Here is a 27,583-nt window from a genome sequence, read left to right as displayed (position 1 = left end):
AATCTGCAGAGAGAACATTTACAGAAACCCAAAACCAAAGGTGCTCTAGGGAATCCCCTGAAACAATCAAAGCCATTGCGGCCCCAGAAGGTAATGCCTTTCCCGGGAACACAGGTCTCGTGACTCCCAGCCTAACCTTCCTTCACGCCACACCAAAGTGTCGCGCGGCACCAGCTAGAGTGAAGGTCAAAGTCAACAGAATAATCTCTGCAGTCCGTGGTCTGTGAGGGTCCTTCTATCCGAGGGAGTTTTCATGAAAGGGCATTTCGGAACATTTAATTCAAAGGACACAGTCCAGTCAAAAGGCGTTCGGGGTAGGCTAAAGGTGAGGCAAAAGAACACTTCAAAAGAAAAAAGCGCAGTTTCTCGGAGGCTTGTCAGAAACTAAGACTGGGGAGGTGGGAACCAGGGCCCGTGGCGCGAGCTGGGGTGGGAGTCGCTTAAGAAAAATAACGTCTAGAGAGGAAAAGTGACCCCACATTACAAAAAGAAATGGAGCAGAAAAATGGGCTTGACCATTTTAGAGCTGCTTCAGAAAGAATCTCCGGAAGACCACGGAGGAACCCCGCAGGGGTAGCCAGGCAAAGGGCTGATACTCGGCCGCTCGCGAAAGAGGGGCGCGCAAAGCAGCCGAGCCGCGCGTGTAGGTCTCCCCCGTGCACTCACTGCTGGTCCCCCCTCGGTGCCCTGGACCTCCCCAGCTCCCTCCACACACATCCCGCCCCCTCCAAGCTCCCCGACTCCTCCCCCGCATTCCACGGCTCTAACCGACTCCCGCCAGCGTTCCCCGGGCCCTGGGCGCCCTGCGCCGTCCAGGCGCGCAGCCCCTAGCGGCGCGTCACTGCCAGCACGGCCTCCGCGCGCCCCCCTCCCTCCTCCTCCCCGGCTGTACGCGGTCTAGCTCGGGGAGGCGGGGAAGCAGCTGGAGCGCGACCGCCGCGGCAGCCACCCTGCAGCCACCAGTCGGAGGTGCAGTCCTTAGGCCCTGGCGCCCGGGTGGGCCCTTGGGGAGTCGGCGCCTCTCCCGGGGAGCTGCAAGTCTCGCCCCTGCCCAGCGCGGAGGGCGCTGGGGGCGCGGAGGTGAGCGGGTCGGGGAGGAGCGTGAAAGGAAGTGGCGGCGGCCGAGTTTAGGGTCAAGATGCAGTCGGCGCCACGCGCTGTATCCATCCTACCCGATTCGGCACCCTCTGCGTGTGTCCGCCCTGAGCTGCGAGGTCCCTGATCTCCTGGCACCTTGAGGTGGAAAGTGAGAAGGGTGAAGGGTGTCTGTCTCACTAATTCCTCCTCCTCCTCCTCTTGGTCTCCTGGAGCTTCGGAGAAGTCCTGAGGTTGGGCCCAGGAGAAAGAAGGCCAGGAGACTTCCCAGGTAGGATGTGTCCCAGCGGGAAAGGACTGGCAGGTTACTTTCGCTTCCTTCATGGTCTCCCTGCCACTTTGGGTTGATGCAGGGCATTTCATGGAAGATTATGCAGTGCTGCTTTGCGAACAGGTATTTCTAGCAGTCATTTTGTTTATTTCCCAGTAATGTAATCGTGGTGTGTTTAGGCCATTTGTGTTAGAAAGTAATTGGCCTCTTCTTTGGCTGTCCTAAATTATCTCTGAGCCCTGCGTTCAGCCTCAGCCAAAACTTGTTGAAAATTATGCCCTAAAAATCTTGCTCTGAAAATAGAGCAGAGAGATAAAGATAATTTTTGTTGGGAGATTTCCATTGATTATCTCTCCTACCCCGTGGAGAAGGGCTGGGGTCAGTTTTTACTCCTCAAGCAGTTAGTTTTTTAGGTGGAAAGGCAGTCCAGGCCATGGTAAATTATTGCTCATCACTGTAGGAGAAACAGAATTCAGGCCCCTGCCCCACCCCCACCCCCACCCACATCCTTCTGAGTTAGATTCTAGTCCTTTTAACAGCCCCGCTGCTTGGAACCTTTTTTGTTTTCTAAACCATCTCCCCATCCTTTTTCTCCACTTTATTATTTCTTCATTTTATTGATCTCTGTTTATTTTTTTTTTCTTTCTTTAACCCTATAATTTTTTTACTCCGAGTCTCTCTCAGTTGCTTTAAAGTTTAGAGGCTACTTAATGGAAAACAAACAAACAACAACAACAACAAAAACAGTCGTCCTAAATAATTTGCAGGGTGTTTAGGAACTTAAGCGTAACTATATGTGCTGCCATTAGGATGGCTGCACTTTCTGCCTCTTAGCTAGTCCCTCTGTCAGGGGAAATGAGACAATATCAAGAACGATAACTTGAGCAAATTGTGCAGGAAGGAAATGAAAAGCTTTATTCAAGTCACTTTTTATTGTGCTGGTGCTATGGAAAATGTGGTGAATGAGCATAGTTGTATTTTAATACTGAAAAAACAGGACAGGTGAAGACAAATTTTAAAGAATGGATTGTAAATGAATTATAAAAGTAAGAAAGAGGATACACCAAAAATGCAAAAGAATAAGACTGCAGGTTTGATAAAGGCCATAGGACATCAGGAGATCCGTTATCCCTGCTGGGCCAGAAACCTTGGCATTGAGGTAACTGAGACATTAACATAACAATAACATTGATAAATCACCTATCCCTTCAGGGCCCTCAAGTCTTTCAACAAAAAGAGAAGTCTGATTTAGAGAATTATTACATGTCTTTTTGTCCTGACGTTTTTCGATGCATTCCACAACAAAAAAATTTTATTGCATCCTTAGTTATACTGCCAGACAATGTGGAGACAGTGATGGACAAGACAAATATGGCTCTTCTCTCATGCAGCTTGTTGTCCAGTGGGGGAAATAGTAAACAGTAAAGAAACAATCATATAAAATACTACAAAATAAATTTAACAAGGGCTGAGTGAATTATTCTGCTATCGAGATGGAACAGCATATGGAACATTCCCAAGGTACATAAAGTGGTTGTTCTTTTCTCCTTTTAGAAGAGGATGCTGTGGGTGGACAATCTACAGATGAGGTTAGAGAGGGAAGCAGGGACTGACTCATTCAGGGCCTTTTATGTCATAGGAAGGTGGCTGTAGTTCTAAGTACAAGAAGCACTGATTTTAATGAGAGACATTTTATGATGATTTATATTTTAAGATGATCTTAGCTGCTGTTGAGGATGGCTTGGAAAGGGTCAAAAGAGAAAGTATGCTGACCCATTAGGAAATGTTTGCAGAGTTCAGGTGAGATGATAGACACCTGGACTAGCCTGGTATTGGTGGAGACGGATTTATGAAATATGTTGGAGAACAGGAGTTGGTGGAGGATTTTATGTCAAAAGTGAGGGACAGCAAGGACTCAAGAATGACTCCCAATTTTTGGATTGGAGCAACTGGTGGGTAATGGTGCCATTTACAAATTTTCAGGTGAATGGGAACAGGTCTGGGTGGCAAAAGTTTGGGTTTGAACCTGTGAAGTTTGAGATGTCATGGAAAGAGGCCATAACTATAGCCCTTCGGGATGCAAAAAGAGGCCCTCCAGGACATAAGTGGATAGACTGGTCTTTGATAGGTCAAACTGGTCATTGTGAATTTAAGGTGAAACTAATGAGCTCAGTTTTCTGGTTTTTCTCTCCAGTAACCTTCACCAACATGGATACAGAGACAGAGAAAATGGATAGCTGGGTTCTTCCAGGACTAGAGTTTTGCCAAGCAGATATGATGGGGAGTAAGAGAGTTAAGGATCTTTTCAAGGGCGTGACTATAAATCTAGTCTGAGTTTAAAGAGAAACCAGAGCAGGCTAACGGAGTGGAGGTAGAGGTCAGCGGATCAGATTTCTTTTGCTGTTCAGAGTTATCAGTGTGAATATTTAAACTAAGGTTATTGGAAGTCCAAGAGATAGTGCTTGGAGATTTCAGGAAGTGAGTGACTGAGGTGGGGTAGAGGCAAAAATTCATTACCTCCAGTGAATAAGTCAAGAAAACAAGAGCCCCTGACATTGACTGGTTCATCCACTTGAATGATAAAGTCCAGGAAAAACATGACAACTATTGGGTTACAGAGGACAACCATGTGTATACTTGGAGCCAGAGTGTGCAGTCATAAGGAATAAACTAGAAGTCAGTAGAGGACAGCAGTGAGGACAGCAGTAAGGAGAGGAAGAGGTGTCCCTGTCCTTGGTATGGTGAAGTACCATGAGCCTCAAAGGAGCTGGGTGTTTGCAGGAGAGATGATGAAGAAGAAATGTTCAGATGTGGGCTTATGAAGTGAAGATTACAACACCCCACCTCATGGCCCTGGAGAATTATGTTTTCTTGATGGCTTCTCCAAATCAGCAGGTTGTGAAATGTCATCAAAACCTCTGCGGACTGCCCTGTCAGAGTTATTGTCATCCAATAATAAATGTCCTATTTATCTGTGAAACCAATTAGATTCTATTTTTCAAAATTAACATAGCACAGCAGCTGCCATTCAGCTTCAGGAATGTTCAGGAAATTCTTCTAAATTGAAAATCTTAAGAGGCTATCTAGCTGAGTGTGACTGAATTCCCTATCGTAATAATACATTCTCAAGTATTAAATGTGTACAGCAAGTCAAATGCCCATTCAAGAAAACTATGTCTGTGACACACACTTCTAGATTGAGCTCCCAAAGTTGAAGCCTTAAATATAGGGTGGTGATATTACCATTGTTATTCAGCTTCAAGACCTATTTTGTGTTGGAAACTGCCACCGAAGTCAAGTATAACCTATTTGTTTGCCACTTAATAAAGGAAATTGAGACATCAGAGAATCAAAGTGATTGCAGAGGCTCAGGCCTGCTCTTTCACCCCTACACCATGAAAACTTTCTATAAATGACATAGTTGTTTTTGCTTTTACCTTTTTTTTTTTTTTTTTTTTTTTTTGGAGGTCGAGTTTTACTCTGTTGACCAGGCTGGAGTGCAGTGGTGCAACCTCAGCTCACTGCAACCCTTGCCTCCAGGATTCAAGTAATTTTCCTGCCTCAGCCTCCCGAGTAGCTGGGATTACAGGTGCCTGCCACCACACTTGGCTAATTTTTGTGTATTTTTAGTAGAGATGGGGTTTCATTATGCTGGCCAGTTGAATCTCGAACTCCTAACATCAAGTGATCCACCTGCCTTGGCCTCCCAAAGTGCTGGGATTACAGGCATGAACCACCATGCCCAGTCTATAAATGACATAGTTGTATCAGTTATTTAATTTCGATTCCTTATGAATAACATCAAATGCAAAGGTAGAGACACTGTGGGCATCACCTGGGAGCTTGTGAGAAATGCAGAATCTGTAGTCTCTTTCTAGACCTAGAGGATCTGAATGTGCATTTTAACAAGATCCCCAAGTGACCATATTAGCATTAGAGTTTGACAAGTGCCCTTCCAGTGCTTAGTCCTTCGGAAACACTGGTCTCCTCAGGTCAGCAGGATCTGTGATGCCTCAAGAACTGGGGAGAGGATCCCTTTGTAGAACAGAAAGAAAAGATATCGTCATGGAAACATTCTGAATTTTGAATATTATGAAACAACAGGAACAAAGTGTGCTGTGCAGGGAGTGATACATTTTAAGGATTTGTCCTTCCCACAAAGTGAAGAGAGGAAATTTCAAAATAATGAGTGGACCTTTTGATACTGCTCCTCCTTGAGTGGAAAAGGGGAAAGAACTGCATGCATGTTATTCAGCATCCTGTATTCAAAAGTAACTGCTACTCTTTCACAAGTGTAATTTTTCATTACTACAAACAACAGTGTAAAAATTAAGTGAGGGTCAAAAGCCACATCTACTATGACAAATCATGAAAGTATTAGATTGAATTCTGAATCTTTTAGTAGAGTGATTTTCAATCTTGGTTGTATAATAAAATATGTTTATCTTTAAAAAAAATGATGTTGTTCAGAATGAACCCCAGACCAATTAAATAAAAACTGGGTGGTGGGGGGTGACCCGTGATCACTGTGTTTTATAACTCCCCAGGTCATTAGAGCATGCACCTGGGGTTGAGAACCACTGCTTTAGTAGCTCATTCAGAGGCAGCTCTGAGATTGCAGTTGTGTCTCTCCATGTGCCAAAACAGTGGGACTCTCTCTCACTACCATAAGCATAGTATCAAGCCAGGTCAGCAATATTTAGGTCACACTCACTGGCCAGTGGGGTTTTCGGAACATTGAAGGAAGTAGAATTTATTTTTTGAAGAAGCTTGCTTAGACTAACTTTTAAAACAAATTATTGTTACATGTTACATATTTTTGGGGTACACATGAGTATTTGTCACATCCATAGAATGTGTGATGATCTGGTTGGGGTTTTTGGGGAATCCATCACCTTGAGTATTTATCATATCTATTTGCTAAGAACATTTCAAGTCATCTCTTCTAGCCACTTTGAAATACACAGTACATTGTTACTAACTATAGGCAACCTACTTTGCTGTTGAACATTAGAACTTATTTCTTCTAACTGTAAGTTTGTATCCATGAACTAGCATCTCTTCATCCCCTCCTCCCATCAACACAGCCTTCCAGCCTCTGATATCTCTCATGCTATTCTCTACCTCCATGAGATCCACTTCTTTAGCTCCCACACGAGTGAAAACATTCGATATTTATCTTTCTGTGCCTGGGTTATTTCACTTAACAAAATGACCTCCAGTCCTATCCATGTTGCTGCAAATGAGATGATTTCATTTTTTAAGGCTGAATAATATTTCATTGTGTATACATACCACATTTTCTTTATCCATTTGTTGATGGACATGTAGATTGATTCCTTATCTTTGCTAGTGTGAATAGTGTGCAACAAAAGATGTGAGGGCAGGTATCTGTTTGATACACTAATTTCTTTTCCTGTGGATAATACTCAGTAGTGAGATTACTGGATTGTATGGTACTCTATTTTTAGTTTTTTGAGAAACAACCCCAATACTGTTTTCCATATGGCTGTACTAATTTACATTTCCACCAACAGTTTATAAGGGTTCCCTTTTCTCTGAATCCTGTCAGCATCTGTTATTTTTGTCTTTTAATAACAGCAGTTCTAATTGGGATAATTTGAAATCTCATTGTGGTTTTAATATGCATTTCCCTGATGATTAGTGATGGTGAGTATTTTTTCATATACTTGTTGACCATTTGTTTGTCTTCTTTGGAAAAATGTCTGTTCATGACCTTTACCCATTTTTATGGGATTATCTGTTTTTATATTGTTGAGTTATTTGAGTTCTTTGTATATTCTGGATATTAGTCCCTTGTCATATTAATAGTTTACAAATATATTCTCCTATTTAATATGTTGTCTCTTCACTCTGTTCATTGTTTCCTCTGCTGCACAGAAGTCCTTTAGTTTAATATAGTCCCATTTGTCTATTTTGTTGTTGTTGTTGCAGTGCTTTTGAGGTCCTAGCCATGAAATCTTTGCTTAGATCAATGTCTTCAAATGTTTCCCCAATATTTTCCTCTTGAAATTGTGTCGTTTTGGGTCCTACGTTTAAGTCTTTAGTTGACCTTGAGTTGATGTTTGTATAAGGTGAGGGACAGGGGTCCAGTTTTATTCTTCAGCATACAGACATCCAGTTGTCCAAGTGCCATGTATTCAAATAGGATGTCCTTTCCCCAGTGTATATTCTTGGTGCCTTTGCTGACAATCAGATGGCTGTAAACGTGTGGATTTTTTTGTGTGTGTGGATTCTCTAATCTGTTGCATTCATTGGTCTGTGCGTCAGTTTTTATACCAGTACCATGTTTTTTTCGGTTACTATTGCCTTGTAATACATTTTGTTTCAGGTTCTTTTTGCTTAGGATTGCTTTAGCTCTGCAGGATCTTATTTGGTTCTATATAAATTTCAGGTTTGCTTTTTCTAATTCTATGAAAAATGACATTGGTATTTTGATAGGGATTGCATTGAATCTGTATACTGCTTTGGGCAGTATAATCATTTTAATGATACTAATTCTTCCAATTCCTAAGCATGGAATGTTTTACCATTTGTTTGTGTCGTCTTTAATTTCTTTCTACAGTGCTTGGTAGTTCTCCTTGTAGCAATCTTTCACCTCCTTGGTTAAATGTATTCCTCATATTTTTATAGCTATCATAAATGGGATTTTGTGTCCTGCAACTTCATTGAATTTATTTATCAGATCTAAGAGTTTTTTGGTGAAATCTTTAGGTTTATCTAGAGCTAAGATCATATCATCATCAAAGAGGGACAATTTGACCTTCCTCTTTTTCAATGTGGATACCTTTTATTCGTTCTCTTTACTGGTTGCTCTGGGTAGGACTTCCAAGACTATGTTGAATAGAAGTGGTAAAAGTGGGCATCCTTGTCTTGTTTCAGTTCATAGAGGAAAGGCTTTGAGCTTTTCCCAATTTCAAAATAACGATAGTTATTATTATTATATCAATTATATATGTCCTTATTATGTTGAAGCATATTCTTTCTATGCCTAGTTTGTTGAAAGTTTTATTATGAGGGGATGCTAAATTTTCTCAAATGTTTTTTCTGCATCTATTGAGGTGATCATATGGTTATTGTCCTTCATTCTCTTCAGGTAATGTATCACATTTATTGATTTGCATATGTTGAACCATCTTTGTATCCCTGGGATGTATCCCTGGAATAAATACCATTTGATCATGATGTGCTTTTTTTTTTTTGAAACAGTCTTGCTCTGTTGCCAGGCTGGAGTGCAGTGGCGCAATCTCGGCTCACTGCAACCTCCGCCTCCTAGGTTCAAGTGATTCTTCCACCTTAGCCTCCCGAGTAGCAGGGACCACAGGTGCATGCCACCACGCTTGGCTAATTTTTGTATTGTTAGTAGAGATGGGGTTTCACCATGTTGGCCAGGATTGTCTCGATCTCTTGACCTTGTGATCCGCCCACCTCAGCCTCCCAAAGTGTTGGGATTACAGGTGTGAGCCACCGCGCCTGGCCGATGTACTTTTTTTTTTTTTTTTTAAATAAGTTAGATTTGCTTTGCTGCTACACACACACACACACACACACACACACACACACACACACACACACACACTTTTTAAGAGACAGGGTCTTGCTCTGTTGCCCAGGAGGGAGTGCAGTTATGTAATCATAAATCACTGCAGCCTTCAACTTCTGGGCTCAAGCAATTCTCCTGCTTCAGCTCCCGAGTAGCTAGGAATACAGGTGTGCACCAAAGGGCTAATTTTTAAATTTTTTGTAGAGATGGGGGTCTCATTTTGTGGCCCAGGCTGAGCTTAAACTCCTGGCTTCAAGGGATCCTCTAGCATCAGCCTCCCAAAATGCTGAGATTACAGGCATTAGCCATCATGTCTGGCCCTTGGTTTGTTAGTATTTCATTATTTTTGCATCTGTGCTCAATCAGGAATATTAGTTCGTAGTTTTCTTTTTTGTTGAGACTTGTTTGCTTTTGGTATGAAGATAATGCTGAGCTCATGGAATGAATTAGGCAGAATTCCCTCCTGTTCAATGTTTCAGAATAGATTGGAGAAAATTGGCATTAGATCTGTTTTGAAAGTTTGGTAGAATTTGGCAGTGAAGCCATCTGGCCCTGGACTCTTTATTTGGGAGTTTTTAAATTACTGCCTCAACCGTTTTATTATTGGTCTGTCCAAGTTTTCTATTTCTTCTCGTTTCCCTCTTGGTAGGTTGTATGTGTGTAGCAATTTATCCATTTCCTCTAGGTTTTCTAGTTTGTTGGTGTATAGTTGTTCAAAATAGCTTCTGGTGATGTTATATATTTCTGTGGTATCAGTTGTAATGTTTCCTTTTCCATTTCTTATTTTTTATTGGATTATTTTCTCTTTTACTCTTGGTTAGTCTAGCAAGTGCTTTATCAGTTTTATCTTTTCAAAAAACAAAACTTTTTGTTTCATCCATCCTTCACATTGTTTTTTAAGGCCCAATTTGTCTAGTTCTGCTCTGATCTTCATCATTACTTTCCTTTTACTGATGTTGGGATTGGCACGTTTTTGCTTTTCTAGTTCCTTGAGATATACATTAAATTGTTTATTTGAAATCTTTATGATTTTTTGATATAGGTATTTATTGCTTTTGCTGTATCATAAAGGTTTTGGTGTAGGTACATATTGCTTTTGCTGTATCATGAAGGTTTTGGTGTATTGTGTTTTTATTTTTTAAGATATTTTTGGATTTCTTCCTTAATTTATTCTTTGCCACAGTAGTCATTCAGAAGCATGTTGTTTAATCATTTATTCTTACAGTTTCAAAGTTCCTCATGTTATTGACTTCTAGTTTTATTCCATTGTGGTCTGACGAAATACTTGATATGACTTCGATTTTTAAAAAATTTGTTGAATCTTATTTTGTGTTCTAACATGGTCATTCCTAGAGAATGTCCATGTGCTGATGAGAAGAATTTGTATTCTGTAACTGTTGTATAAAGTGTTCTTTAAATGTTTGTTAGGTCCATTTGGTCTAATGTATGGTTTAAATCCAATGTTTATTTGTTAATTTTCTGTCTAGATTATCTGTCAGATGCTGGCAGGGGGTGTTGAAATCCCAACCATTATTGTATTGGAGTCTGTCTCTCCTTTAAGATCTAATAATATTTTATTTATATTAACATATCTGAGTGGTCTGTTGTTGGGTGTATATATATGTAGAATTGTTATATCCTCTTGCTATAATTGATCCATTATCATTATGTAATGACCTTCATTGTCTCTTTATACTGTTTTTGACTTAAAGTCTTTTTTATTTGACATAAATATAGTGACTTCTGGTTTCCATTTGCATCTTTTTCCATCCCTTTGCTTTCGGTCTTATATGTCTTTATAGGTTAGGTGGGTTGCTCGTACCCAGCATGTAGTTGGGTCATGATTTTTTATCTATTACCAGTCTATATCTTTTAAGTGTAAAGTTTAATCCATTTGCATTCAAGTTATTCAACAATGAAAACTTCCCAAGTCTAGTGCAAGATGGAGACCCCCAGATACAGGTTACTCAGAGATTCCCCAAACAGATACAATACGAAAATGTCTTTCACACAGCACATTGTAGTCATATTGTCAAAAGTAAAAGACAGAGTGAATTCTAAAAGCAGCAAGAGAAGAATGACTAGTCACTTATAAAGGAACCCTCAGCAAAATAAAATTTTTACCTGTTCACATTCTGATTTACAGAAGGAGTTTGAACTTGCTTTGTAAAATAAGCAGATAATTAACATTGTTTTGTTTTTGTTTTTAGTTTGAAAAAGTATTGATCATCATGATTGTTAGATTTAAAGATTTTGCAATTCTTATATTTTGGGAGATGCTACAGTATATATTCAGAAGAACTCAGGACTAGGTTATAGGACACTTGGATTCCCTTGTGTGAATCTAGCAACCTTTTTTACCCTTAGATAATGCACATGATTATCTTTAACTTTTGAATGAAGTGAGCATGGATTTTATTACTTCTGGTTTCTTTAACCGCTCCTGATTCCCATCATAGCCAGTGACATCTCCAAATGGACATTGACAGTTTTTTCCTTACCCTGACTCCTGTCTGCCCTTCTGAGTGCATGGACCACACCAAGGAAGTGGTCTATCTTGAAAGATGTGAAATGAAACATTTAATTGAATTAAAAATAGTAAATGTTCTTCTTTCCCAGGAGCGATTGCTCCTAGGTAATGATGAAGAGCAATGAAATGACCAAAGAAAAAGGAATAATATACTAATTTGAGTACAACCATAATTCTTACACCTTGATACCTATACTCCCGAAAAAAAACACCCTTCCTTAAATTCCTCACATACACCTAAATGACACATGTCTTAGCTGGACTGACTACCCGGGTTCAGATCCTGGCTCCCCTGTATTCTCTCTTAGATAAATTAATTATCTTCTGCATGTCTCAGTTTTCTCATCTGCAAAATGGGTGCAACACTATTAGCATCTATCTCCTAGGGTGGTTGTGGGGATTCAATTAGTTAATACATAAAAAATACAAGAGAGCTAAAATACATTATGTCCTATATAAGTATTAGGTAATATTACTATAATTATTGTCTTTCTAAAATTTAATATACTGATGTAAGTTGGAGTTACTGGATGTGGCTCATTTCTAGGGTAAAAAGTTGAATTTTCCTGCTCTAGACATTTCAAATTTCATTTAGTAAAAACCCCAACATGTTTTTGAAACATTCTACCTGTGCCTGTAAAGTCCATTAAATCCTCTGAAGTGAGCCACATCTGCTGTGAGCATAAAAGAAATTGTGCAATGAGGGTAGAGTGGAAGAGTATTTTTCTTTCAGACCCAACTTTGACACTAATTCATGGCAATCTGATTTGTATTCTTGAGCAAATTATTCCAAATGTTAGTCTCTTAACTAAAAAATAATTTGAGAGATTTTTCCAGGAAGAATAATTCTATCATAGTTTATGCAGCCAACGAATACAATGTCATGTTGAGGTCCAAAGGGAGAGGGTGGATGAGCAGAGAGAATACTTGGTGGTGGGGGGGAGTGCGGGGGGTTAGGCAGGAGAAAGATGATTTTGTTCAGCAGCAGCTATCGTCAACAGCTTTCTCACACTGTCTGTCCTGTCTCGGATGCTTAGTCTGGTGGCTCTCACACACATAGCTGCTGGCCCAGTCTCCCTTGCCTTCAGGGACAGCTGCTTGACTATTTTTCTCTCTGGGCATGGGTGACCCAAGCTATGTCCTGGCTACCAGTGTTCTTCTGAAAAGACAGGCAACTCTGACTCTCTCTCTTTCCCTGGGCGCAACAGTGCCTGTACATTGTCAGCAGGGCAATTATACCTTTTACAGACAATAGTGGCTTAGAGCCAAGTGATGAGTCTTCCCTATGTTATAGCTATGGTGGTGAGCTTCTCTGTTACATATACATGGCTCTGATAACAAGTGGAGTTATATGCCTGTGCACTAAACTCACTGAGTCACTGTGGATGTTTACCTCTGCCTATCCTTGACCAAAGCACAGCCATGTTCCTGACAAAGGGGAAGAAAAAGATTTCATAAATATTATATAATTTAAAACCATAAACACATTACTAATCCCTTTTTCCATAGGTAAACTATCTTTCTCAATGATACATTGTAAGATCTAGGGTGAATGATAGAAGTTCATGGCATTTACTCTTTTGTTATATTTTTATGCCTATTTTTCTTAAACTATTATTTATCAGGGTTCATTGTTAGCTGATTTATCTGGTTCTCATTTAATAATAAAGTCACTAGCTACTGAAGTATATAGGGAACTTTAACCTCCACCCCAAATGACTGTAGACAGTCTTGGTTTAAATGGCTTTTTAAAAAATGGGTTTTCTTTCTCCTCTTGTCTTATGAGCCATCACTTAGTATCATAATCCTCTCTGTCTCCAGCAGTATTTCTGATTTGCTGCCTCTGATCTGCTCAGAAGCTGAATAATTATGCTTGTTACAAGTGTGTTTTTCACAGAAGTTCTGAGTGAAAACTTCAGTCTCTTCTCATGTGCTCTAGTGAGGCAGGAGGCAGAACCTGAATCCAGAGCAGAGTTGGGATGCTGGACCAAACTGAGGTCAGGGCAGAAGCACCTCCCCATAAGACATGCCCACCAGCGTGCCATGTCAGTTTACCATTTCCATGGCAACACTCAGAAGTTACCACCCCTTTCCATGGCAACAGCTCAACAATCCAGAAGTTACCACCCTCATCCTAGAAATTTCTGCATAAATCATTCCTTAATTTGCATATAAATAAAGGAGCTTTAAATATGAGTGCATAGCTGCCATTGAGCTGCCACTCTGGGCACACTGCCTATGGGGTAGGCCTGCTTCACAAGGAGCAGCACCTTTGCTGCTGCTGTAAACTGCTCCTTCAATAAACATTGCTGTTTAACATCTCCGGCTTGCTCTTGAATTCTTTCCTGGGCAAAGCCAAGTACCCTCCTGGGGAAAGCCCCAATTTGGGGGCTTTCCTGTTCTGCATCACTAGTGCCTTCCTGCTCAAAGAGGGGCCCTCAGACCAGCATTGGTACTGCTTTCATCAGAAAGGCAGAAGGTTGGGTCTCCCTCCAGACCTACTCAATCAGAATCTACATTTTAACAAGATTCCCAAGTGATTTGTGTGCACATTAAAATTTGAGAAGCCCCACTTTAGCACATCACCTTTGTGACAGTTAATTTTCCCAACGAGATGATTTTTTAAAAGCCAAAAGATTTATATGATATGAAGAGAAACCAGAATAGTGATCCTTTTTTAGCTTACAAATTGTGTCTTACTATGCTCTCTGTTATACAATGTGGTGAAACACTTTACCTCTAGAAATACAGGACATTATTACAATGTCTAGAAGTGTTTTAATGTTCAGTAATAGGTAATTGATGACCATTTTATTTTCTCTCCCTTAGGATATTCTTGGAGATCTTGGAAGAGTCTGTAACATGGAATCAATCTCTATGATGGGAAGCCCTAAGAGCCTTAGTGAAACTTTTTTACCTAATGGCATAAATGGTATCAAAGATGCAAGGAAAGTCACTGTTGGTGTAATTGGAAGTGGAGATTTTGCCAAATCCTTGACCATTCGACTTATTAGATGTGGCTATCATGTGGTCATAGGAAGTAGAAATCCTAAGTTTGCTTCTGAATTTTTTCCTCATGTGGTAGATGTCACCCATCATGAAGATGCTCTCACAAAAACAAATATAATATTTGTTGCCATACATAGAGAACATTATACCTCCCTGTGGGACCTGAGACATCTGCTTGTGGGTAAAATCCTGATTGATGTGAGCAATAACATGAGGATAAACCAGTACCCAGAATCCAATGCTGAATATTTGGCTTCATTATTCCCAGATTCTTTGATTGTCAAAGGATTTAATGTTATCTCAGCCTGGGCACTTCAGTTAGGACCTAAGGATGCCAGCCGGCAGGTATGTATTTTAAATTTTTATGCTTATTTATCTGGTATTTTGTAGTTAGACAGCTAAGCAAATATCAAACATTTTAAAACCAAATTCTAACACTTTCCAATGATTATCATCTGAAAACTAAGTATGAGCACCTGAAGATTAATGTTCTGACCTTGTAAGGGCACATTTCCATTCTCAAAATGATGTGGAAAGCTGGGAAAATATCGTGAACTTCATCCAGTTCAACTTGAGAATAAAGCAAATGGGGTGCTCTGTCAGCGCCATTGTGGAATAAGCTTTTATAAACACATAAAATATGTTTTAAAAATCTTTTAAATGTGCATATGCATTACAGTTAAGCATGATTATAAAACACTTTTACTGTTTTTGTCCGTAAAGACAGTTGATTAGGTTCTTTAGAAAATAAGTTTAAGTGTTATATCATTGTATGCTGCATATCAGTCATGATAACCGTTTACTTTCCAGTCTTTATTTTAATGACTAGCAAAAGAATATTTCTGAATCCCTTTTTTTTTCTTTTGCATATTCACCAAAGTTTAGCAGTGGACATAGAATAAGCAAATTAGAAATAAGGACTGGTGAGACAAACTTGAATTTAATCATATACCCATATTTATACCAATTTAAAATTTTTAGCAGAAAAGAATGTTGAACAGTGATTAAATTCAAAATGAGCTACAGAAATAGTCTAAATTTGTATTTTGTAGTGCTTGTGCCATTATTTTGAATGTTTGGTTTAGTTTTAGTCTTATTATACCATATTATCATTTATACAAAATTTTTTCCAAATGCATTTTAAAAAGTTTATCTCAACATTGTTACAACTGTAATAAATTAATTTAGAATACTTTTTTCTGACTTCTTTGTTATAAAAGGACCTATATTTTAAAGTTCACAAATGATTACATAATGCTCATTCAAAAAGGATTTGTCATTCATCTGGCTAATATTATCTAAGATTAATAATCCAAAGGGTGTTATATTGTCACCATTATGTAAATAGGTTTACATGCAAATATTTCTGTATGATCTATTTCAGAGTCCTTATACAAACATCTTCAGGGATATATTTAGGGATTTGTTTTCCCCAAACATTACTTGGAGACTTTATAGCAATATTTTTCTAGTCCTGAATGAGGTGGCCTACCCATTAATAATAGTAGCTCACTCCAGTAATGAACTTGGTGCTCAACAAATAGTTGTTGAATTTTCAACTATATTACAGTATCTAACAGATTTCAATAGTTTGAAAGCCTACCCTCATCTCTACCCATCACGTCATTAGAGTTTCTGTAAAAGTAATATCTTAGGCTTAGAAAAGGACAGTTGCTTTTCTATTTAAATTAATTACGCCTTATAATTCTTTTTACTTGTCAGGTATATCATTATTTAGAGGTGAAAGAATTTAATATACTGACCAATGAAATAATATGCCTGAGATTATTAGGGTTTTTTCAGAGATACTTGGTGTATTGGTTTCTAAGCCTAAATTTTATTTAAAACTTTATTAAATTTTATTAAAAATATAGCACTATGACATAATTTAAAGGTTTTAATTGCAGATGTCATCATCCAAAGTGCATGCCCACTTTCACTCATGTTAAATATCAGTAAAGGGCAGTGTTTGCACTAGACAGAACCGCCACAGTCTTAGAACTACACATTGTCCATAACAGCAGGAGGTGCTAGCACCACACTGTCCCCTTTGGGAATTAAAGAGCTGGAGTGAGGCAGGGGCATGGCCAGCAGCTCAAAGTCCACCTAAACCCCTGGAGAGGAGGCTTTACCTGGCTGCTGCTACTGAACCATGCGGCCTAGAAAAGTATACTTTTCTTTCCACCTGCCTCCCCCCGGGAGTCCCCCTCTGATGATCCAGGTTGCAGCTGCATTTTCCTGCATTTCATTGCCCTGTTAGCATAAGTGGTAAGGATTTTTTGTTTCTATGACACTATTTAAAATCTATTAATAATAGGTTAATATATTCATAAATGTCTTATCCCTGATCTTTAACCATTTGGATCACTCACGGTCATCACAGGTGATACTCCGTAAGTGGAGCATGCGATTGTTACCATTTTTATAAACAATGATAGTAATGCTGAGTCTTTTTGTTTTTCCTACAGGTTTACATATGCAGCAACAATATTCAAGCCCGACAACAGGTTATTGAGCTTGCCCGCCAGTTGAATTTCATTCCCGTTGACTTGGGATCCTTATCATCAGCCAGAGAGATTGAAAATTTACCCCTACAGCTCTTTACTCTCTGGAGAGGGCCAGTGGTAGTAGCTATAAGCTTGGCCACATTTTTCTTCCTTTATTCCTTTGTCAGAGATGTGATTCATCCATATGCCAGAAACCAACAGAGTGACTTTTACAAGATTCCTATTGAGATTGTGAATAAAACCTTACCTATAGTTGCCATTACTTTGCTCTCCCTGGTATACCTAGCAGGTCTCCTGGCAGCTGCTTATCAGCTTTATTACGGCACCAAGTATAGGAGATTTCCACCTTGGTTGGAAACCTGGTTACAGTGTAGAAAACAGCTTGGATTACTAAGTTTTTTCTTCACTGTGGTCCATGTTGCCTATAGCCTCTGCTTACCGATGAGAAGATCAGAGAGATACTTGTTTCTCAACATGGCTTATCAGCAGGTACCGAACATGCTTGTTATTTATCTGATGCTAGTAAAATTATTTTTATTAATATAAATTGTAAAATATAAAATTTTACATACCTTGTAATGGAAATTTGATTTTGGTATACTATGGGAGGTAAAAGAATCGTTCTTTAAACAATGTTTTTGCATAAGAGTGATGTGACTAATTCAAAATTATTTCAAGTACAGGCTGCTACCATCCCTTTCCTTACAGAATAAAAGCAGAAAAGTAGAGGGTTGGGATCTCTCCCTTTTTCAATATTATGATTGTAATGAATGTTTTCAGTATTCAACAATTCATTATTGTAATATTTTATAATTGGCTGTGCTCCACAAAATGATGAGGCAACTGTCATTAAATATGTATAATAAAATTGAAACCGGTAAAAATGTAAAACAGAACAGGAAGACATGATCAGGAGAAAAAAGTAGAATACTTCTATGCTAATAGTATCTATACATCTTCTATTTTGGCTTTGAGATTTTTAATATAATGAGAAAGGAGATGCTATTGTTTACAAGACTCTTATTATCAAAAGGCAGAAAAGATAATAGTTCCGGGGTGAAGCTTTTCTAGCACTTAGCTCTCAAAAGAAAAAAAACAAAAAAAATCTCAGGGAGCACTTCATGGAAGGGGCTTGATGATGAGGTAGACTATGGTTTTCCTCAATAATTCCCAATCCACGAATGTAATTTAAGGGGTTTCCCCGAAGCTGTTTGGCATGACATTTCTCAGTGAACGCCAAGAACATTGTATCAAAACAAATGAAATGTGTAAAAGCATGTGCATTTTGTAAGGATCCAAGGCATCATGGTCCAAGTATGTGGCATCTAGATATACTTAAGCTTGTTTCAACAACAAAACCTAAAATAATTTTTTTTTAATTCGTAAACTTTAAGCCATCCACTTTCTGAAAACACACGCACACACACACACACACACACACACACACACACACACTCTTCTTAATGGGATACTAAGCCTTTTATAGTTGCTCAGTTGGCTTCTTTACCTTTTTCCAGTCATTTGCCCAGATCTCACCTTCTCAGTGAGGCCTACGCTGGATACCATATTAAATGCTGCTACCTGCCTCCACCCCAACCAGTATCTCCAGTCCCTCTGACTTACCCTGCTCTACCTCTCTTTTTTTAATAGCTCTTACCATCTTCTAATACACTTGATTATTTCCATGTTAAATACATTTACCAGTGTCTGCCTTCCCCCATCAGAATGTAAGTTCATGAGAAGAGGGATCTTTGTCCATCTTTTCCACTGATATATCCCCAATTTCTATATCTGAGCTGAGCATTGTGGACACTCAAACAGCCCATTTGTGGGATGAATGAATGAACTGGGAGGGCAGGTAGATCCAGGGTGTAGTCTCTGAGTACACTGGGGTATGCCGTTATTCTGTATTGTACAGATATCAAATAAGAGGATGGTAAGAACTCTGTGGCCTCTTTCAAGATGATGGTATGATTGCTTCAGGGAACTAATGGCTAAAAAGCAGCTTATTATGTTACATTTCAAGTATGTTTTGTCAACTAGAATTGGACAAAGTTAAACTGTTGTTAAATTATAATCTGTTTTTCATTAATAGATACTTACTTAAAAATTTCAGCTGAAGGACTCCAATACTTGATTTGTACTCTAATTATATTATGAGTGTAAATAGAACTTCTAAAAGTAGTCCCTACACAAAATACCTCAAATTCAGAGTTAACTGTCTGACTTGATTATATACACATTATCAATATAAAGAAAAGACATTTGGAAAAATACTGTATATAAATGACACAATTGGATGGTTGGGAATCATATTGATGAAGCAGTTCAAGTGGATAAATACTTGAGCCCGATAGGCTTCTATAGCCAGGGAAATCACAGCTTTCTAGGAAGAAAATATGAGAAGAAAGATAAAAGAGAGATACATTATTCATGTGAGGGAGGAAGATACTGACGTAGTTTAGAAATTCCCTCCTGTATCCAAGTTGAACTAAGGCCAGACTATATCCCAGATACTAAACCAAGTTTAAAACAGCTTGTAAAAGTACCTCAAAACTAAGTTTAACTGCCAGTAACTTCTTTTGTGTCACCCTAGAACCAACCACTAGGCATTTTATGGTTTTAGACTCCAGAGTCCCTGTCATGATGTATTACACATTCGATGGCAAATATACAAGGAAATTTTCTGCTCCTCTATTCTAGCACATACACAAGGAAAGAGAAAGTTTTGTCCTCCTTTTGTTTAACTCTCCTTTCCCTTACACCTGAAGCAGTGTCATCCGGTAACAGATTCTCTGTAATGGTTTGTTAGACTAAATGGTACAACTTAAATATGTCCACATATGACCAGGTTCTTCTTATGCCAAGAGTGAATGCTGTGCTGAATCAGTTAATGTTCTGCTAAATAAAGAAAATTCACATTTGCTTTCTTGTTAGGTTCATGCAAATATTGAAAACTCTTGGAATGAGGAAGAAGTTTGGAGAATTGAAATGTATATCTCCTTTGGCATAATGAGCCTTGGCTTACTTTCCCTCCTGGCAGTCACTTCTATCCCTTCAGTGAGCAATGCTTTAAACTGGAGAGAATTCAGTTTTATTCAGGTATGTGGGGTTTTGTTTGTTGAAGGATTCTGCAAGATAGGATTTCCTTGTTAAGAACAGCTGAATTTTAAACATGTTTCTTACAATAAGGGTGCCTTTGAGGCTGTATTTATGCGTCTAAATACATTATGCTGGAAGCCAGCTTAGGACTGCTCTGGTTAAGTAGGTGAAAGACCAGTCAGTACATGATTGTACTGGAAGGCTTTAATAGGACTGCCTTCCAGTACACTATGTTAAGAATGAAAAGTTATTTTAAAAGAGAAAAAAAAAAAGAAACTGGGGAAGGATGAGCTTAGATCAAACTTAATATTGAAACTCAATTCATTATTAGCCAAGTGAATGAAAAATTATTTTATGTTTTGATTCATTTTGATCTGTCCAGAAAAGTCTTATTAATTTGAACTCAAGTGGAGATATCAATCTGAATATTTTAAAGAAATGTGTGTGTATACACACACATACAAACACAAGCAGTTGCAAACTAGGTAACTAGATTAATGAATTATGACAAGCAACCAGCCTTAAGAATTTTGTTAGTATATGTATTTAGTATATCAGTAGTATACTAATATGTATGGATATCTGTAAAGGGATTTCAAAGCACCATTGTATTCTTTAATAGTTAAACATTCATGCTCTCCAACAACATCTAAATTAAAAAGTTGTATATTTTAAAAATATATAACCGGCCAGGCACAGTGGCTCATGCCTGTAATCCTAGCGCTTTGGGAGGCCGAGGTGGGCAGATCACCTGAGGTCAGGAGTTTGAGACCAGCCTGATGGACATGGAGAAACCATGTCTCTACTAAAAATACAAAATGCATGGTGGTGCATGCCTGTAATTCCAGCTACTTGGGAAGCTGAGGCAGAAGAATCACTTGAACCCAGGAGGCAGAGGCGGAGGTTACAGTGAGCCGAGATCACGCCATTGCACTCCAGCCTGGGCAACAAGAGTGAAAATCTGTCTAAAAAAAAAAAAAAAAAAATATATATATATATATATATATATATATATACATACATGTATATAACTGAAACATAGACCCTACCTATATTTTCACTAAATCTGCATTGGTTGTATCCAAATGGTTTACAGCACAGTAGGCAAATTCGTGATCTTTGGTGGTACACTTAAGTTTTGTTTCATTTAATTGCTTATTTGCTTGTTTTTTTTTAAGGTCATGTAAAAAATCTCATTCAAAATAAGGCCATAATGCTTATCTGAATTTATTTCTCCTTTTTGAAGAAAAGGGAGAGTACTTTCCCAACAGCTAGTTAATTCATACCTGAAAAGTAATAGTAGGCTCTCTGATAAAAGGCTCTAGACAGATGCAAATTACCATTATAAATTTAGATGAGTAATTGCAAATATTTTGCCTGCTGGAGGGTTGAAATTTTCCCAGTAAAGTTAGACATTATGTCATTATGCTGATGTAATATTCCTTTTATATAACAGATCATTTTTCAAAGTAAGCAGTCTTAAGCCTAATAATTTAGGGAACTAAAGAATGCCGATCTTTTAGAATTTAACCTGTAAAGTGCCAACTGGAGTAGTCTTAATAAACTCTGTATTTGAATTGCTGTTATATTAATACTGCAGGATTCTTTATATTTACCTATTAGCCAATGTGTATATGTGTGTGTATGTCCATGAGGATGCTAATTTAATTTTAATTTAATTAATTTTAACAATTTTAAATTAATTTATTTAATTTTATCATATATCTGTTTATGTATTAACAATGATGTGTCATCTAACAATAGGGATACATTCTGAGCAATGAGTCGTTGGGCAGTTTTGTCATATGAACATCATAGAGCATATTTATACAAACCACGACCTATTATTGCTCCTACACTACAAACCCGTACAGCATGTTACTGTACTGAATACTACAGGCAGTTGTAACACAATGGTAAATATTTGTGTATCTAAGCATATCTAAACATAGAAAAGGTACAGTAAAAATATGGTATGAAATATTATTAGACCACCATTGTATATGCAGTCTATATTTGACCAAAATGCCCTTATGTGGCACATGACTATATTTATGTGTATGTATACACACATGTACACATTTAATATACAACTGGTGGGAATGTGAATAATTTTTATAAAGAAGAGTTTAGCATATGTATTAATACCCTTAAGGAAAAGCTAGATGTTTTGACCAAACCAGTCTTAGGACTGGTTTCTAATAGTAGGGTTAAAAATATGGAAAAGGGACTAACATGACATTTATAGTTTAGGAAAGTTGGAACACAGTAAATTATCATCAAAAAGGAATGGTTCAATAAATTATGCACATTCATTCAATAGAATGTTATACAGTATTAATGTCATTTTTATATTTAATGACATGAGGAAAATGTTCTTGATAAAATAAATGAAGTAGTAAGAATATTACAGTGTATGCAGTAGGGCCTCATTTGTGTCAAATAAAGTGTGCATATAAATAATACATATATATGCACATATAAAAATATCAATATTGTTTAATTCAGTGGAGGACAAAGGTTAACTTGGTAATTTAAGACAAAATAGTTTTATCCAAATGTAAACATTGTGTATCTTGATAGCTTAATTTATGAGTTTCAGTCATTTGTTTCTTATCTTTGTTTCTCTTCCTTCCTCCCCTGGTCCAAGTCTACACTTGGATATGTTGCTCTGCTCATAAGTACTTTCCATGTTTTAATTTATGGATGGAAACGAGCTTTTGAAGAAGAGTACTACAGATTTTATACACCACCAAACTTTGTTCTGGCTCTTGTTTTGCCCTCAATTGTAATTCTGGGTAAGATCATTTTACTCCTTCCATGCATAAGCCAAAAGCTAAAACGAATTAAAAAAGGCTGGGAAAAGAGCCAATTTCTGGAAGAAGGTATTGGAGGAACAATCCCTCATCTCTCCCCGGAGAGGGTCACAGTAATGTGATGATAAGTGGTGTTCACAGCTGCCATATAAAATTCTACTCATGCCATTATTTTTATGACTTCTACATTCAGTTACAAGTGTGCTGTCAAATTATCATGGGTTGAAACTTGTTAAATGAGATTTCAGCTGAATTAGTGATAGAGTTTTCTTTACAAGTTAATTTTCACAAATGTCATGGTTTACCAATATGAATTTTTCTAGTCAACATATTATTGTAATTTAGGTATGTTTTATTTTGCACAACTGTAACCTTATTGTTACTTTATTTCATAATCAGGCAAAAATATTTGCAGTTAATAATATAATATCAAAAACAATTTGGAAACCAGCAGAATTTTAAGCTTTTAAAATAATTCAATGGACATATATATTTTTTGAAGATTAAGTAAGGTTTTAATTATTCAACTTAAAAAGTAGAAATGCATTATTATATGTTATTTTTAAGAAAGGACACATTATGTTAGCATCTAGGTAAGGGTGCATGATAGCATTCCTGTATTTCTCTCATAAAATAGGATTTGAAGAATGAAATTAATTGTATGAAGCAATGTGATTATATGAACAGACACAAAAAGACAAATTAAACCTGAAATTATATTTAAAATATATTACGAAATACATACTGATAATGCATACCTCATGAAAGATTTTATTTATTGTGTTACAGAGCAGTTTCATTTTTATATTAATATATGATCAGGAATAGGATTCAGTAACCTTTGGCCTCCAAAAGTACTGTCTCTAATAGAGGACCAATCCTAGAAATTGTTTAATAGTTCCTGCTTAGAATAAAAGTATCAAGTTTGCACACAAGTGGTCTGTCAGCTGATCTTTGTAGCACCTTAACCAGTCACCACTTGCTATGGTATGGAATTATACTGATGTTCCTTGAGGGATTGTGATATGTCAGGCATGGTTCTAAGTACCTTACTTGTATTACCACATTTAATACTTAGAACAACCCCATGAGATAGGTAGTTATTATCTTCATTTTACATATGAGGAACCGAAGGATAGGAAAGTTATTTGTCAAAGGTCACACAGTTAATAAGTGGCAGAGTGAGCATTCAAGTCCAGGTAGTCATATTCCAGAGGTCATAGTTTTAACACCAAGTTACAGAGCTCCCACTGCATCCCTATGCATTATGTTCATGATGCCAATCTAGATGCTTGTATAAAGGCACTGACATTGTTTAGAGTGGATTGTGTACACCAAAAAATGTATAAACATATAATAATAATAAATTATTACTGCCTGTAGGGTAATTCATAGTTACTTACCCTATTCTTGCTTGGAACATGATCCTGGAGACCCATGGCAGTCCAGATGCCTCTCTATGCAGTGAAGTACCCTAGCAGTGCTAACAAATCCCTGAGATCACAGTCTTTCAAAAATCTCTGTAGAGCTGGTCTTCTCCTTTTCTCTTCCTGAGAAGTTCTCCTGCCTGCATAACCATTCATTAGGGAGCAGTTTACCAGCATGAAGGATATTAGGGTAAGTGGCTAATTATAAATCTACTCTAGAGACATATAATCATGCAGATTATTCATAAAATTTTTCAATGCTAGCATTCCACATTTAATTGCATTTTGCTCAAACCATAGAATGCCCTACATTCCCTCCACCGACATTTGCTATTTCCTTATTAAAATAGAAAATTATAGACAAGATACAATTATATGCATTCCTCTTCCTGAACTTACCTACATAGGTACTATTGAATCCAGCTGCCAAAAATAAAGACTTTATTTAGTAGAGGCTACCCACCAGTGACTCTTTTCCTACTACTGCACTGTCAGTTTGGAAATTCACTCATGATTCTCTTTTCTCCTCTTGGTGAATTTTATTATCTTATACTTTCTAACTGAGCTCTACATTTTCTTTATTTTAAATATATCTCTCCCTACTTGGTAATCACTTGTTAGTTCTTGGTGGGAATTCAGTTGTGCAATGATAACTTTTATAGGCAAATACCTAAACATTCTATTATAGTGAACTAATGAAAATAACAGCATATTTTCAATATTTTCTTGTTCCTCAAATTCCATTCTGTTAAGACTATGCTAAACAGTTAATGTGAAAATGAAATGAAATATTCCTAAAAGCTAGATGACTATTAAAGTATATATTGTTGCATGTGTCTATTAAGTAGCCAATGCTATAAATAAAAATACCACTGTTACAGATAAATGAGGCCTTTATATATGAAAAACAAACTTTTATGAAAACGTACAAAAGATGCATCTGTTGTTTCAAATGGCATCATCTTTTCAGTAGTATAAAAATTGAATAATTTTGAAGTTTTAGAATAAGTCTTATTTATATTTCTAAATGTTTAAATGCTTTTCTAAAAATGCAAAACTATTAATTGATGTTTAGTTGCTTTATTTTACTTCTATGTGGTTATTTTTCCTAATTGTTATTTTTTATAATCATTATTTTTCTGAATCATTCTTCTGGCCACAGAAGTAAGACTGAATTTTGCTATTGCTAAATGTGAGAAAGTGATGATGAGAACTTTGAACAGTGGAGATCTGCTACCTACTCTGTGTTTTGAGAAGTGCTGCTTAGAAAATTATAAGAATCTAGAAAAGATACTCAGTCTTAATCCTATGCAAAAAAACAAAAATAAATAATTTTTCCCTATGAGGAAAATAACCATAAGCTGTATCATGCTACTTAGCTTTCATGTAAATATTTCATATGTCTCCTCTATTAAGATTTAAAATGATATTTAAATGTGAATATATTCGTGCTCACATTATTTTTCAAAACATACATGAAATTTAGCCCAGATTTGTCTACATGTAAGCTTTTTGTTTAAATTGTAAAATATTTAAAAGTATGAATAAAATATATTTATAGGTATTTATCAGAGATGATTATTTTGTGCTACATACAGGTTGGCTAATGAGCTCTAAACTACCTGATTAATTTCTTATAAAGCAGCGTAACTTTGGCTTGATTAAGGAATTTTACTTTCAAAAATTAATCTGATAACAGTAACATAAGGTATATCATACTTTCATTACAATCAAATTATAGAAATTATGTAAAAGGGCTTCAAGAATGTATCCAATTTTTTTGATTATTGATGTCCTATGTAATATGATAAAAACTTAATTCTTCTAAATTACCACTTGCCATTAAGCTATTTCATAATAAATTCTGTACAGAGTTTCCACCAAAAGAGATTTATTTATGAAATAAAGTTTCTAATGTGATACTTTAAATAAAGTATCATAAATGTAGTAAGTAAATATTTATTTAGGAATACTGTAAACACTGAACTAATTATACCTGTGTCAGTCTATGAAACCCCTGTTTTGAAATAAGTAAACAGCTTAAAATGTGTTGAAATTGTTTTGTAAATCCATGACTTAAAGCAGGATACATACATAGTATAACATACCTCACAGTGTTAAGATTTATATTGTGAAATGAGATGCCCTGCCCTCAATTGTTCATCATTCAGTAAAACAAATTCTGATATACATTCAGTACAAATAATTAGCTCTACATGAAACTGTAGTAATTCAGTGGAAACTCAATCCGTTCTTACCTTTAAACAGTGAATTTTAAACAGTGAATACTAAAAATGTTTTGTTCAGCCTAACATACTGAGATTTTTTTTAACTTTATAAATTATTGAATTTCCATCATCCAAAATTAAGGCAGACTGTATGGATTCTTCCAGTGGCCAGACAAGCTAAATTAAATCACAGAACCAGATGCCTTTGTATGATCTGCAAATTGCCAACTTTAAGGAAATATTCTCTTGAAATTGTCTTTAAAGGTCTTTTGCAGCTTTGCAGATATCCAGACTGAGCTGGAACTGGAATTTGTCTTCCTATTTACTTCTTTAAAAGCTGCTGCCCATTACATTCCTCAGCTGCCCTTGCAGTTAGGTGTCCATGTGACTAGGTGTTGCCCTTGCAGTTAGGTGTCCATGTGAATAGGTGTTGGCCAGTGAGATGAAGTCTCCTTAAAGGAAGGCAGCACGTGTCCTTTATCATCCCTTTATCTTGCTGCTGGGATTGTGGATATAACAGGAGCCCTGGCTGCTGTCCCCAGATGATCAAGGCCACACCGGAAGAGGAAGGCAGTTTAGAGACCAGAAAGACCTGACTACTTCCCTATTTCCACTGCTTTTTCCTGCATTTAAGCCATTGTAAACTGGGTTTGTTATATGAAGTGAAAATTAATCCTGTCTGCCCTTCAGTTCTTTGTCCTGATGCTGTTTAACACTGTTTGAATTAACTAGACTGCAATAATTCTTACTTTTTTAAGCTTTCAAAGGATAATGTGCAATTCACATTAAAATTGATTTTCCATTGTTAATTAGTTATACTCATTTTCTTGCCTTGATTTTTCACTAGATATTTTGTATCTGCTTGGACTATATTGTCTTCTTTTTAACTGTGTGATCAGTAATTACTAAAATTCTGTAATCTCCAAAATATCGCTATCAAATTACCTACCATGTTTTTATATCATTCTCATAGATCTCCCTTATAAACATTTAAATAAAAAGTACTATTTAATGTTATAACTTCTCTTTTGAAA

The 27,583-nt window shown here is 37.1% G+C and overlaps 1 protein-coding gene across 6 annotated transcripts; it reads left to right on the top strand.

Moving 5' to 3' along the window:
- On the top strand, nt 1–27,583 carry STEAP2 (STEAP2 metalloreductase). Of its 6 annotated transcripts, none has more exons than XM_032252979.1 (8): nt 1–643; nt 902–1,080; nt 14,290–14,814; nt 16,938–17,465; nt 19,914–20,078; nt 22,729–22,876; nt 26,814–26,941; nt 26,977–27,583. In XM_032252979.1, exons 1-7 carry the CDS (start codon nt 493–495, stop codon nt 26,843–26,845), a joined length of 1,728 nt encoding a protein of 575 aa, XP_032108870.1. In that variant the 5' UTR covers nt 1–492; the 3' UTR covers nt 26,846–26,941; nt 26,977–27,583. The 6 variants fall into 6 exon arrangements, with proteins under 6 accessions (XP_032108870.1, XP_032108869.1, XP_032108871.1 ...); XM_032252978.1 differs by having other exon boundaries at nt 22,729–25,859; nt 26,230–26,941; XM_032252980.1 differs by lacking the exon at nt 902–1,080 and having other exon boundaries at nt 1–325; nt 525–643; nt 22,729–26,941.

Source organism: Sapajus apella, unplaced genomic scaffold, assembly GCF_009761245.1.
Source record: "Sapajus apella isolate SASKATOON/1434 unplaced genomic scaffold, GSC_monkey_1.0 scaffold81, whole genome shotgun sequence".
Classification (NCBI taxonomy): Eukaryota; Metazoa; Chordata; class Mammalia; order Primates; family Cebidae; genus Sapajus; species Sapajus apella.
This window is presented reverse-complemented; position numbering and strand designations above follow the sequence as displayed.